The 12,183-nt window shown below is 42.8% G+C and overlaps 1 protein-coding gene across 5 annotated transcripts in view; it reads left to right on the forward strand.

Moving 5' to 3' along the window:
* abca2 (ATP-binding cassette, sub-family A (ABC1), member 2) overlaps positions 1–12,183 on the forward strand; it is a 460,895-nt gene that overhangs the window by 388,578 nt on the left and 60,134 nt on the right. For all 5 annotated transcript variants that reach the window (XM_043719911.1, XM_043719914.1, XM_043719915.1 and 2 more), the window contains 3 exons: positions 4,667–4,814; positions 8,172–8,295; positions 10,722–10,854. In XM_043719911.1, coding sequence (XP_043575846.1) covers positions 4,667–4,814; positions 8,172–8,295; positions 10,722–10,854 — 405 coding nt within the window. The remainder of the gene's footprint in view (positions 1–4,666; positions 4,815–8,171; positions 8,296–10,721; positions 10,855–12,183) is intronic.

The raw sequence follows: 12,183 nt of genomic DNA on the forward strand, positions 1-12,183 counted from the left end.
GGACAAAAGACCCCATACCCATCATGTGCAAGACAAACATAATTTATAAGGTTCCATGTAGGGCCTGCATTGAAACACTATATAGGACAAGCAAGCATACAACGAGCGATCAGCATTCATGAACATCAAGTAGCCATGACCAGCTTTCCCTAGTAGCTATACACACAGACAACAGGGACCGCAAATTCAACTGGGACAGCACAACAATAATAGGACAAGCCAAACAGAGGACAGCCAGAGAATTTCTAGAAGCTTGGCACTCATCCACGGATGCCATAAATAAACACATTGACTTTGACCCAATATACCAATCACTGCAGCCAGTACCAGATTCAAGGCTTTCCCATAGGAAAATATCAGAGGAAGGAAACTTTAATAACTGTATGGACTCCTTGGATATAGAGTTCAGATAGTGACACTCATCACTGTTGGCAGACAAAATTCTTGCAAGTTTATGAAGAAATTGTTATCTTCGAATAATAGCCTTGAAAGTTCTTTTCAGTTTTATTTTGATTCAGTGGTTAATGCCAAAGGTAACTACAGTTTAAACCACTTTTATTTCGGAATTATAGCAAGTAGTCAGAGTTCAGGTATGACCTGGGTGTGGTAAATTGTCTTTAAAAGAAACCAAAGCAAACTCTTTCAAGGGGAAGAGAGATCTGGTTTTAATGGGAAAAAAAGTGTTGTCCAAAACAAGAGGTGCGGCATTGCTTTCCCATCGAGAATTATTGAATGCCAAGCATAATAACCCAGAGTTCAGTAAAAGCAGTGCATTCGCCCTCACTGTCAACTGTGAAGTGTCAAACTGAGAGGGTTGACTTTGGAGCACAAGCCTTTAGATTATTATTACCGCTGTATTCTAAAGGGAATATTTGGAACCATTGTTAGTTCCATCCTTTGTTTTAAGTTGGATAATGAACAACTGACAGTCCAGACCTAAATTGGCTCAGATTCATACAAATGTTAATGTATTTTATGTAGTTTGCTTCATGCCAACAGCGCATCTGCTGATGATCAAATTCCATCATAATTTGTATTATTAGCAAAGGCACAGTTACCAGGCCGAGTTCCTTTCACTGTGACCATTCTTCAAGAACTGGAATCAAAGTTTTGACTGAACGTAACTCTCTGTAATGCTGGATTTAAGTGATTAAACAGTGATTTCAGTGGTTCAATTTAAGTGCAGGAGGGAATGCATCAGAAGCATATCTGAAAATGAAGTGCCAATCTGTTGAAACCATAACACCAGACTACTTCTGTGCCACACAGCAAAAGGATCATGAAATAGACAGGGCAAGTGACCCTATAATCAACAGACCAGATCTAAGCTCTGTGGTCCTGCTGCATCAAATCTTGAGTGGTGATGGACAATGAAAGAACCGTTCAATTTTTTAAGACTCCATAAACATTCCCATTCTCGGTGATGGAGGAGTCCAGCAAGCCAATGCAAAAAAACAAAGTTAGAGTTTACATATCCATTTTCAGCTAATAGTGCTGAGGCCACCAGCATTACAAGTGTCAGTCTTCATCCACTTCGATTCACTCCATATAAAATCAAGAAATGGCTGAAGACATTAGACATTGTAAAGGCTACAGGCACTTGCAATGTTCTGGCAATAGTACTGAAGATGTGTTATTGTGGCCGCACCCTGAATCCTCCACTATCAACATCCTGGGGGTTATTATTGACAGAAACTGTACTGAACTAGCCATGTAAATACTGTCGAGATTAGAGTAGTGCTGGAAAAGCACAGCAGATTAGGCAGCATCTGAGGAGCAGTAATTTCGACGTTTCAAGCAAAAGCCCTTCATCAGGAATGAGTTTGGAAGCCTCGGGAGTGGAGAGATAATTGGGAGGGGGGGGGGGGGTAGGGAGAAGGTAGCTGAGAGTGCAGTAGGTGGATGGAGGTGGGGTAAAGGTGATAGGTCAGAGAGGAGGGTGGAGCAGATAGGTTGGAAGGAAGATTGACAAATGGGACAGGTCATGAAGACGGTGCTGAGCTGAAAGGTTGGAACTGGGATAAGGTGAGGGGAGGGGAAATGCGGAAACTGGTGAAATCCACATTGATGCCATGGGGTTGAAGTGTCCCAAGGCAGAAGATTAGGTGTTCTTCCTCCAGGCGTCGGGTGATGAGGGAGCAGCGATGGATGAGACCCAGGGCCTGCATGTCCTTGGCAGAATGGGAGGGGGAGTGGAAATGTGGTCTCCTCCACATTCGAGAGACTGGACGCCTACTCGCAGAGCGCTTCAAAGAACATCTCCGGGACACCCGCACCAACCAACCCCTCTGCCCCGTAGCCAAACATTTCAACTCCCCCTCCCACTCTGCCAAGGTCCTGGGCCTCCTCTATTGCCACTCCCTTACCACCTGAAGTCTGGAGGAAGAACGCCTCACCTTCTGGCTTGGGACCCTTCAACCCCAAGGCATCAATGTGGATTTCACCAGTTTCCTCATTTCCCCTCCCCCCACCTTATCCCAGTTCCAACCTTCCAGTTCAGCACCATCCTCATGACCTGTTCCTCCTGTCAATCTTCCTTCCCACCTCCCCCTCCACCCTCCCCTCCAACCTATCACCTTTAGTCCCACCTTCATCTACCTATTGCACTCTCAGCTACCTTGCCCCCAACCCCACCCCACCCTCCCCTTTATCTCTCCAACCCTGAGGCTCCCAGCCTCATTCCTGATGAAGGGCTTTTGCCTGAAACGTCGATTTTCCTGCTCCTTGGATACTGCCTAACGTGCTGTGCTTTTCCAGCACTGCTCTGATCTTGACTCTAAACTCCAGCATCTGCAGTACCCACTTTTGCCATGTAAATACTGTGGCTACAAGAGCAGATCAGAGACCCTGCAACAAGTAACTCCCCTTCTGATTACTCAAAGCATTTTGACTGTCGACAAGGCACATGTCAGAAGTGTGGTGCAATGCTCCCCACTTGTCTGGATGAGTGCAGCTCCAATAACATTGTAAAAGCTCTGTATCATCCAGGATGGCGCAGCCCACTTGATTGACACCCCATCTACCACCTTCAACATCCCTTCCTATAAAACTGCACTGGCTCCTTCAACAGCACCTTTCAAGCTCATGACCTCAATCACGTAGAAGGACAACAGCGACAGATGCACACAAACAGCAACCATGCAGGTTCTCTTTCAATTCGTACACCATCCTGATTGAAACTATATCACTGTTCCTTCGATTTAATTGGGTCAAAACCTTGGAATACCCTTTCTAACAGCACTGATGGTATCCCTGCACCCCAGAGAATGACAGTGGTTAAAGAAGGCAGCTCATCACCACCTTCTCCAGTATAATTAGGAATGGACAATAAATGTTGGCTCAGTCAATGATGGACCCCATGAGGGTCTGGTTTCATGCTATATGACTCCATGAAAGGATTTTAAGAAAAAAACAGCAATTTTTATTTAAACCACAATTTCTAATGTTTGCAGTTTTTCTATTAAACTATTTAAAATTGCATGTTATAAATAAGAATTTTCCAAAGCAATAATTCTCCAAATGTCGCAGTTGTTCTGAAAGCATCCCTTTGTAAAGTGTTGTACTGCCACTTCTGATGCTGATCTTTCTTCATAATGATCTGCCTGTGAATGGCTAGCAGCATCACATTTAGTTTGTGTACAAGGTTTTCATACTTCAAAACCTTGTACACAAAATTTATCAGGAGAAGAACTGGTGCCTTAAAGAGAACACAAATTGGTGGGTAGCATCAAGTTAATTAACATACAAATGTTGTGTGGAGAATGACTGCTTCAGCGATGCCAATCATTTGAGTTGAAAATACAGACAATGGAAAGGCAGATTTGAAAAATTTGGTATCAGGCTTACTTCCTGTTACATGAATTAGACCTTTTGCAGTGTGTTTGCCTTCTGGCAGGTTATTCATTGTTTTGTGTTAGTTACTTAGCAACTTGACCACAGTCAATTGCCAGGATAATAGTGTGGTGCTGCACTGCCATCCACAGTCTTTAGGTTGAATCATAATTGTTGTGATAAGCATGTGTACTTAATCGAAGGGCCCAAATCTGTCCTGTGATCCGCAATTCATTAAGTGACAGTGCATGGACTTGAGAGATCTCAGTTTAACTCTGTTCTTGACTCTGTAAGGAAATCAAAGTCGCCAACTGGTTTTGTCCACATTGTAACCAGTATTGTCTCCAGTGTAGCCTATTATATTTTATCAAGGCTTCGATCACTTTCTAAAGCCAGCATAATTAATGTCTTTGAAACATCTCATCCTTTGAACTCTGTCTCAAATCTTGGTGGTACCTAGCACGGGTCTGGCACTAGATTGTACCACATGATGGTAAAAAGTGAGGTTGCAACATTATTCCATTCAATGAACACTCAGTACTGTCTTACCTATTGGGACAGGGTGGGACCAAGAAGCTTCTATTTAAGAAAAGAGGGAAAGTCAGCTATTGGTCTCCTTTTAATTGCAGAGTGTCTTCAGTAGCACTGGACACCTCTCCAGACCCTCGTAGTGGGGAATGTTATGTGAACCATTGAACCATAGAAGTGATACAGCAAAGAAGGGGGAGGGGCGTGGGACAATCTTGTCCATGATGTCATTGAAAAGAGGGAGGAGCATAAACTTGGAAAGTAGGGGCATGATCACTGACCTTTACTGTTGCTGCTTGCTCTACAGTTGGTCAATCACACCAATTATGTATCCTGCCTCCTTCTGGTTTGAGGTTCCCAGTACAGCCTATGTCTTCCTGATTGTCATCAACCTCTTCATTGGTATCACGGCAACGGTTGCTACCTTCTTGCTTCAACTTTTTGAACATGACAAGGTGGGTATTTGGATGGTGTAAAATTCTATCTTCTCCTGCAGTTTCACTTCCCTTTCTGCCATACTTCCCACAATGAGTAAGTTGGAGAGCAAAGGTCAAGTGGTGGGCAATTAGCCTGCCTCTTGGATTATTGCCAGCTTTTACTCAGCTGTGATGTTGGTTATGTTATTTCTGGTGCTGATGTTGTTACAGTTGATCGTGTATCCTACCATTTAAGAATGTCAACATGTACTCACGTGCATGGGTCAATCTTCTATAAAGATCAATCCCATCATTTTTTGGATTAAGAAACTGTAATTTGACATGTACGTCATGTAAACGTGAACCTTTGTATTTCAGGAATCAAGGTCCAAAAATTCAGAACCAGAGTACAATCCTGGAGATGTTAGCAATTTATTTAATTTTAAATGTATTAAGCCTAATGAAAATGCATACCAGTAAGTCAGAGCTTAAAACATTGCTGCATTTGAGTTTTGTTTTCATTTATTCAATTTATGGGAAGTGATTACGTTGTGAATGATCATTCATAAATTTTTTTTGCTTTTCTTTTGAAACTTCATTCCATTGTGATGATCCTTTTTGGCTTCAACTTGGCCTCAAATCAAGCATGCAAATCAACGCCTGAAAACTTTACCCATAGAAGAGTTGACCCCATGGCTTTTGGCTTAGAACGTTGCCCTCAAAAATTCAGTTTTTAAGTGAGCATATATAGTGTGAAGAATTATTGGTTTTGTTTCTGTTTAACGACTGTCATTGTTGAATTTCTACACGTGTTCTGAGGACTGTGTCCATTACTGACAAGGTTACATGTTATTGACTTGCTAAAGAAGAGTCGCTGGACCCAAAACGTTAACTCTGCTTTCTGTCCACAGATGCTGCCAGACCTGCTGAGTTTTTCCATCAATTTCTCTTTTGGTTTCTGATTCCAAGCATCTGCAGTGTTTTTTTTAATATCCACTATCAAACTTACCTAGTTGACTCACGCAGGTGTTAATGGTAGTGGGATTTCTCCAGAAACTGTCATAATTGTTAGACTGATGGGACTGTTGGGAGACAGTGAGGACTGCAGATGCTGGAGATCAGAATCGAATGTGTGGGTGCTGGAAAAGCACAGCCAGTCAGACAGCATCCGAGGAGCAGGAGGATCGACGTTTCAGGCATAAGCCCTTCATCAGGAATTGGTGGGACTGTTCTGAAATGGACAGATGTACTGACCCAATCCTGCGAATGTGAACAAAATGCAAATTTGAAACCGTGAACCCCAAAGTGTTCTTGGCCACAAGTGCCTCTTGCCCTATTAAGTGCACTGTCACAATCCGGCATGTCTTCACATATAGACAGCATACATTGAATGGTAATATAAAAGCAGGAAATGTGTTTGCTGGAAATCTGAAACCAAAATAGAAATTTCTGGTGAAACTCAGCAGGTCTGGCAACATCTGTGGAGAAAAATCAGAGTCAACATTTCTGGTCCAATGACTGTACTTCAGAACTGAGATTGGCTTGGATATGGTGATGTAATATGTTGATGGAAGGGGCTGGGGGTGGGGGGGGAGGGGAAGGAGTGAGCTGATTGGTGGAGATGGAGCCCAAAGGGAGAGAACGACAGCTAGGCAGACCAAGAATGGATGATGGTCTGCCAGGGAGAAAGAGAAGCTGATGATGGGGACCACGAATAGGTGAGCTCTGAGCTTCACTAGAGCACTACAGCAAGTCCGTGACAGAGATCTCGCCCAGTGAACAGACTGGTGTGTTAACATGACAGGCAGCCAGAAGCTAGGGGTAATTTTTGCTGATGGAATGTAGGTGTTCTGCAAACCAGTCACTCAGTCTGTGTGTCATCTCCCTCATGTGGAGGAGACCACATTGTGAGCAGTGAATACTGTAGACTAGATTGTATGAAGTGCAGGTAAAGAGCTGCATCACCTGGAAGGTGTGTCTGGTGCCTTGGATACTGAGGAGGGAGGAAGTAAATGGGCGGGTGTTGCATATTCTGCGGTTTGATCATTTGTTTTTTATTAAACAATGATATCCAAAAGAGCAAGGACACCACCCAAATGAAGGATACCAAGGTGGTGCTGTAATGGTAATGTCATTGGGCTCCAGACTAATGTTCTGTGTTCAAATCCCACTGTGGCAGATATTGAATTCAGTAAGAATTTTTAAAAATGCTAACTAAATGGCATTCATGAAACCACTGCCAATTGTTGCAAACACCCGTCAGGTTCACTGATGTTCTTTAAGGGATGGAACTACGTAGGATCAGATAACAAATGAAAATTGGTTGGCTAGACCACTACATTCCTTGCTGACAGTTATTCACTATGGTAAACTATGACTTACTTTTAGAATACTGATTCATTTCTGGTCTCCCTGCTGTAGGAAAGATGTTGCTAAACTTGAAAGGGTGCAGAAAAGATTTTCAAGGATGTTGCCAGCGTTGAAGAGTTTGAGCTACAGGGAGAAGTTGGATAAGCTGAGGCTATTTTCCCTGGAGGCTGAGGGGTGACTGTATAACATTATAAAATCATGAGGGGCGTGGATAGGGTGAGTAGCCAAGGTTTTTTTCCCTAGGGTAGGAGAGTCCTAGGGGGCATAGTTTTAAGGTGAGGGGAGAAAGACTTTAAAGGGACTTACACCACAACTTTCTCAGGTAGAGGGTGGTGCGTGAATGGAATGAGCTGCCACAGAAAGTTGTGGAGGCTTGTACAATTCAACATTTAAAAGGCACCTGGATGGGTCCATGAATAGGAAGGGTTTGGAGGGATATGGGCCAAATGATGGCAAATGGGACAAGATTAATTTTGGATATCTGATCAGCATGGATGGGTTGGACTGAATGGTCTGTTTCGATGTTGCACAACTCTATAACTCTATGGGAGGGCTATCAAAAGCTTCAAGCAATAAAATGGAACAACATAGATTTTCTTGTCTCCATGTCTTGACAGAGATAGAGGGATCCTTGGTGACATTGCAATAAAAGTGGTTTTATTTCCAGTCCATTGTGGGTATGCAAAATGTAATATTGTTCCTGACCTCTGATGTCACATTGCTGAGCACCTGCGTTTGCCAGTTGTGTGTTTAGTTTATGAGAGGTGTAGGAAGGCACTCACAATAGCCCATGTATTAAAACTAACAGCCATGAAAATAGCGGGAGGAGGATAATCACGCGATGGTAGGTCTTCATTAAGATATGACATTGAACATTATTGAGTGCAATCTTTAACATCTACGTTGAGAGTCCTTTTGTCTGTTTTTGGGCAGTAATGGTTTTACAATTATCCTTGTACTTGTTTCCGTTTAATAGAGTTGGGTATGTTTCCAATATCCTATACCTTCTTGGCCATGTCTTTGCAGGACCTGAAAGCTGTCAACAGCTACCTGAAATCCTGTTTCCTCATCTTCCCAAATTATAACCTAGGCCATGGACTGATGGAAATGGCTTACAATGAGTACATCAATGAATACTACGCAAAAATAGGTAAATATGAAACTGTTACTCAAGACTTTAATGTTGACCATTAAAAAGGAAGATGACTGCAGAAGGAAGGTTTTGAACATTGTCTGCATCATTATCCAATAATGCCATTTACATATCTCCTTCGGCAGAGACATCTGCTTTTGTGAATAAATTCTGGGATTGAGATGGTGGCACAGTGCAAACAAGTGTTCACCCCCGATGTTACTCGTGTCAATGAGAATCGTTGGCTTACACATCTTTTTTTTTGGCTTCCAGTATGCCCTTGCTTTACAGAAAGGGGCAGTTGTAATATAAAAGGAAACAAACTCTTGAGATGAGAGTGGCAAACCATTAGAATTACCACCCTTGCAGCAGTAGTTACAGCAGCAAGCTCCTGCGTGACATTAAATCAGAGCTTGTCCTTATAAAACTTATTATACAACAGGAACGTCAGAATGTGTAATGAAAGAGAGAGAACAATTATATATTGATCAGAAGAGAAGGAAATTTGGGGCTACGATTGTGGATGAGAGTGCAGAGAGAATTGGGAGCAAATTAGTTGTGCTACCATTCTAACCAATATAGCAAACTTCTGCATTGTTTAAATATATTAATCTCAATATGTTGTGTGAACACCTTTTACATTATATTCAGTGTAGTAAGCTATTAACAAGGTCGTGTTGCTATTTTATAGTAAAACCCTGACCAAAGAAGCCTTTTTGTATTCTGTACTTAACGGTCAATCACATATATTGAGCAATCGTTACTGTTTATTAGTAACCAGCCAAAGTATAAACCTTGTCTATATAGCAGTGAATCTCAACCATGAAAAAATGAAGAATGGTCAACTAGTCATTAAAAGTGGAAAATGCGCTATTTGTTGAAGGTTTGCTCGTATAAACTTTGCATTTCACCACATCTAGCTCACATTCTTCCTTGGCCATCTGGATTAAGTCGAGAGTGTGGTGCTGGAAAAGCACAGGAGGTCAGGCAGCATCTGAGGAGCAGGAGAGTTGACATTTCAGGCAAAAGCCCTTCATCAGGAAGATTTCTTGATGAAGGGGTTTTGCCCGAAGCGTCAACTCTCCTGCTCCTCGGATGCTGCCGGACCTGCTGTGCTTTTCCAGCACCACACTCTTGACTCTAATCTGCAGTCCTCACTTTCGCTATCTGGATTAAGTGACAGGGAATGAATGAGGGCTTGCAGCAAATCAAATAAGGAATACCTCACAAACTATTGTATTGTTTCACTCCAGGAGGCACAGACTGGCAACATTTCAAATGCATTTTCTAATACCGTAACTACGTTTGTGCGAGACAGATCTATCCATGTTCCTAATCATATCCTGAACTGTCTCGGCCATGTTCAGGACATGTGAATGCTAGCATATACAATTCTCCATTCCCAGCAAATCAACTTCAGAGTGTAAATGGGGTGGATCTGACAGCAAGAGAATTGGCTAATGTAACATAACCTCCCACTGTCAGCTCCTTATGATGTTCAGGAAACATGAGGCCTCTCCCAGTGACTAAGGTGTCAGCTAACAGATTGGAAAGCAAGGTGTGTAGTCAGGTATATGGTTTCACCTGGTTAAGCTATTGCAATATCTCTCTGCACATTTAGCCCTTTAGCCAAACTGCAACTTAATTTTGTACTGTGGGGTGTGTCCCTACAGAGAGCATGAATGCGTTCCATTATCAAACTCCACTTATTTGTTTAATTCAGAGGCTTATGGACGGTATTAGGTTTTTGTAGGAGACAAGTAACTGACCAAACAAAATAGACCAATGAGCATTAGAATACATGATTCCAGCAACCAACCTGGTTGGTCAATTTTCTTTCGAACAATCAAGGTGGCAACCAATGATTAATCAGCTGGAAAGTTCACAAAGTCAGTAAGTGTAAGATGTTGTGTCCGCTTTTATCCATCTACCAAGGGCCGGTTAGCTCAGTTGGCTGGGCAGCTGGTGAGTGATGCCAACAGCACATTTTCAATTCCCTGAGGTACCGACTGAGGTTACCATGAAGGGCTCTCCTCTGCTGAGGTGTGGTGACCCTCAGGTTAAACCGCCATCCGTCCCCTTTCTCTAATGAGAGAGCAGCCCGTAATCCACTGGGACTTTTACCTTCAATCCACCAACAAATCAACAAAGTAGTCTGCACAGCCATTTCCAGGAATTAAGGGAGTGATCAAATTCATTTGTGTATAAGACTCCTCCCTTTGCCCTGCCACAGCTGAAGGTTCTAACCCATCCTGAGTTCTACTTTGACATGACCTCACCTATGTGATTGTTCTTCACCTCATGGACATGTGGAATGCAGTGGCAGTGTCGGTAGCGGACATCACTGTTTCAGGCAGTGGTGAATTTGGTGTTTTTATTTCAATGTGACCTGTTGCCATTGAAATATGACCAGAGTGAAGCCTGTGTATAATTTCTCCCGGCAGGCCAGTTTGGCAAGATGAAATCGCCTTTTGAATGGGACATCGTGACACGAGGCCTTGTTGCCATGACGATAGAGGGGTTTGTGGGCTTTTTCATCACCATCATGTGCCAGTACAACTTCTTCAGAAAGCCACAGTGAGTCCATTAAGTGACAAAGCGAATACATGCTATCTGTAAGCTCGTGTGCCGTCTAGAGTTGCCAACTTGATGGAAAATCATTGAAGTGCTATATGTTCTAGCATATTTGTCAAAAATGTGCATGCATGGGTTATTCCTGTGATCTTTGTGGCACCCGGATACAATGCACAGTGCTGACTACCCTCTCTTGCCCTACCCTCAACTTCAGAATTTCTAAAAATTCTCTAAAGCTATTATTAAAAAAATTTAGCAGGCAACTCAAATCAGAAATGAGGGCTGATCCAGACTTCAGGATTCATACAGCAGTGAAGCTGATCCTTGCTAAAAGAGTCAAGAGAGTTTTGGCAATGGCTTTATATTTTCCACTTAGGAAGAGATCTGTCAAATGGAACAGAGAAAGTCAAAGAAGGCCAATATTTTAAGATGCGCCAAGGCTGCAGACTAACAGGGCATACAAACATGTATATTTCTTGTTAGAGTTCTGATGAAGTGTCTCTTGACCCAGAATGTTGATTAGATTAGATTCCCTACAGTATGAAAACAGACCCTTCGGCCCAACAAGTCCACACCGACCCTCCGAAGAGTAACCCAACCAGACCCATTCCCCTACCCTATGTTTACCCCTGACTAATGGATTTATCACTCTAGGCAATTTAGTATGGCCAATTCGCCTAATCTGCACATGTTTGGACTGTGGGAGGAAACCGGAGCACCCAGAGGAAACCCACACTGACATAGGGAGAATGTGCAAACTCCACACAGACAGTGATCTGAGGCTGGAATTGAACCTGGGTCCCTGGTGTTGTCAGGCAGCAGTGCTAATCACTGAGCCACCGTGCCGCTCAGACTCTGCTTTCTCTCCACCGGTGCAGCCAGACCTACTGAGTTTTTCCTGCAATTTCTTTGTTTGTTTCTTGTCACCCGATTGTTCACCGCTTAAATGGAAATCTGGGTGAGAGTGGGACAGAAAAACTAAATAGTTATTTCACATCTTTAACCATATTGGGATTTCCAGTGAAAGACCCCAGAGCATTTCAAAGTGGTTTGTTTTCTCGAACAAAATCTGACTCCAAATCGATTGGGGTATTATGTTGGATGTTGTGGATGTTCAAGAGACCAAAATGATACCATGAGGATTGTGGAACTGGAGATTACAGAGATAGAAAGGACATGGAGGTGATTTAAAATGAGGACAAGAATTGTAAAGGAGGTCAAGATTTTTCTCAACTGGGAGTCAGTCTAGCTCAGCCAAACTCTCTTGACTCTTTTAGCAAGGATCAGCTTCACTGCTGTATGAATCCTTAAGTCTGGATCAGCCCTCATTTC

This window comes from Chiloscyllium plagiosum, chromosome 30 (assembly GCF_004010195.1).
Source record: "Chiloscyllium plagiosum isolate BGI_BamShark_2017 chromosome 30, ASM401019v2, whole genome shotgun sequence".
Taxonomy (NCBI): domain Eukaryota; kingdom Metazoa; phylum Chordata; class Chondrichthyes; order Orectolobiformes; family Hemiscylliidae; genus Chiloscyllium; species Chiloscyllium plagiosum.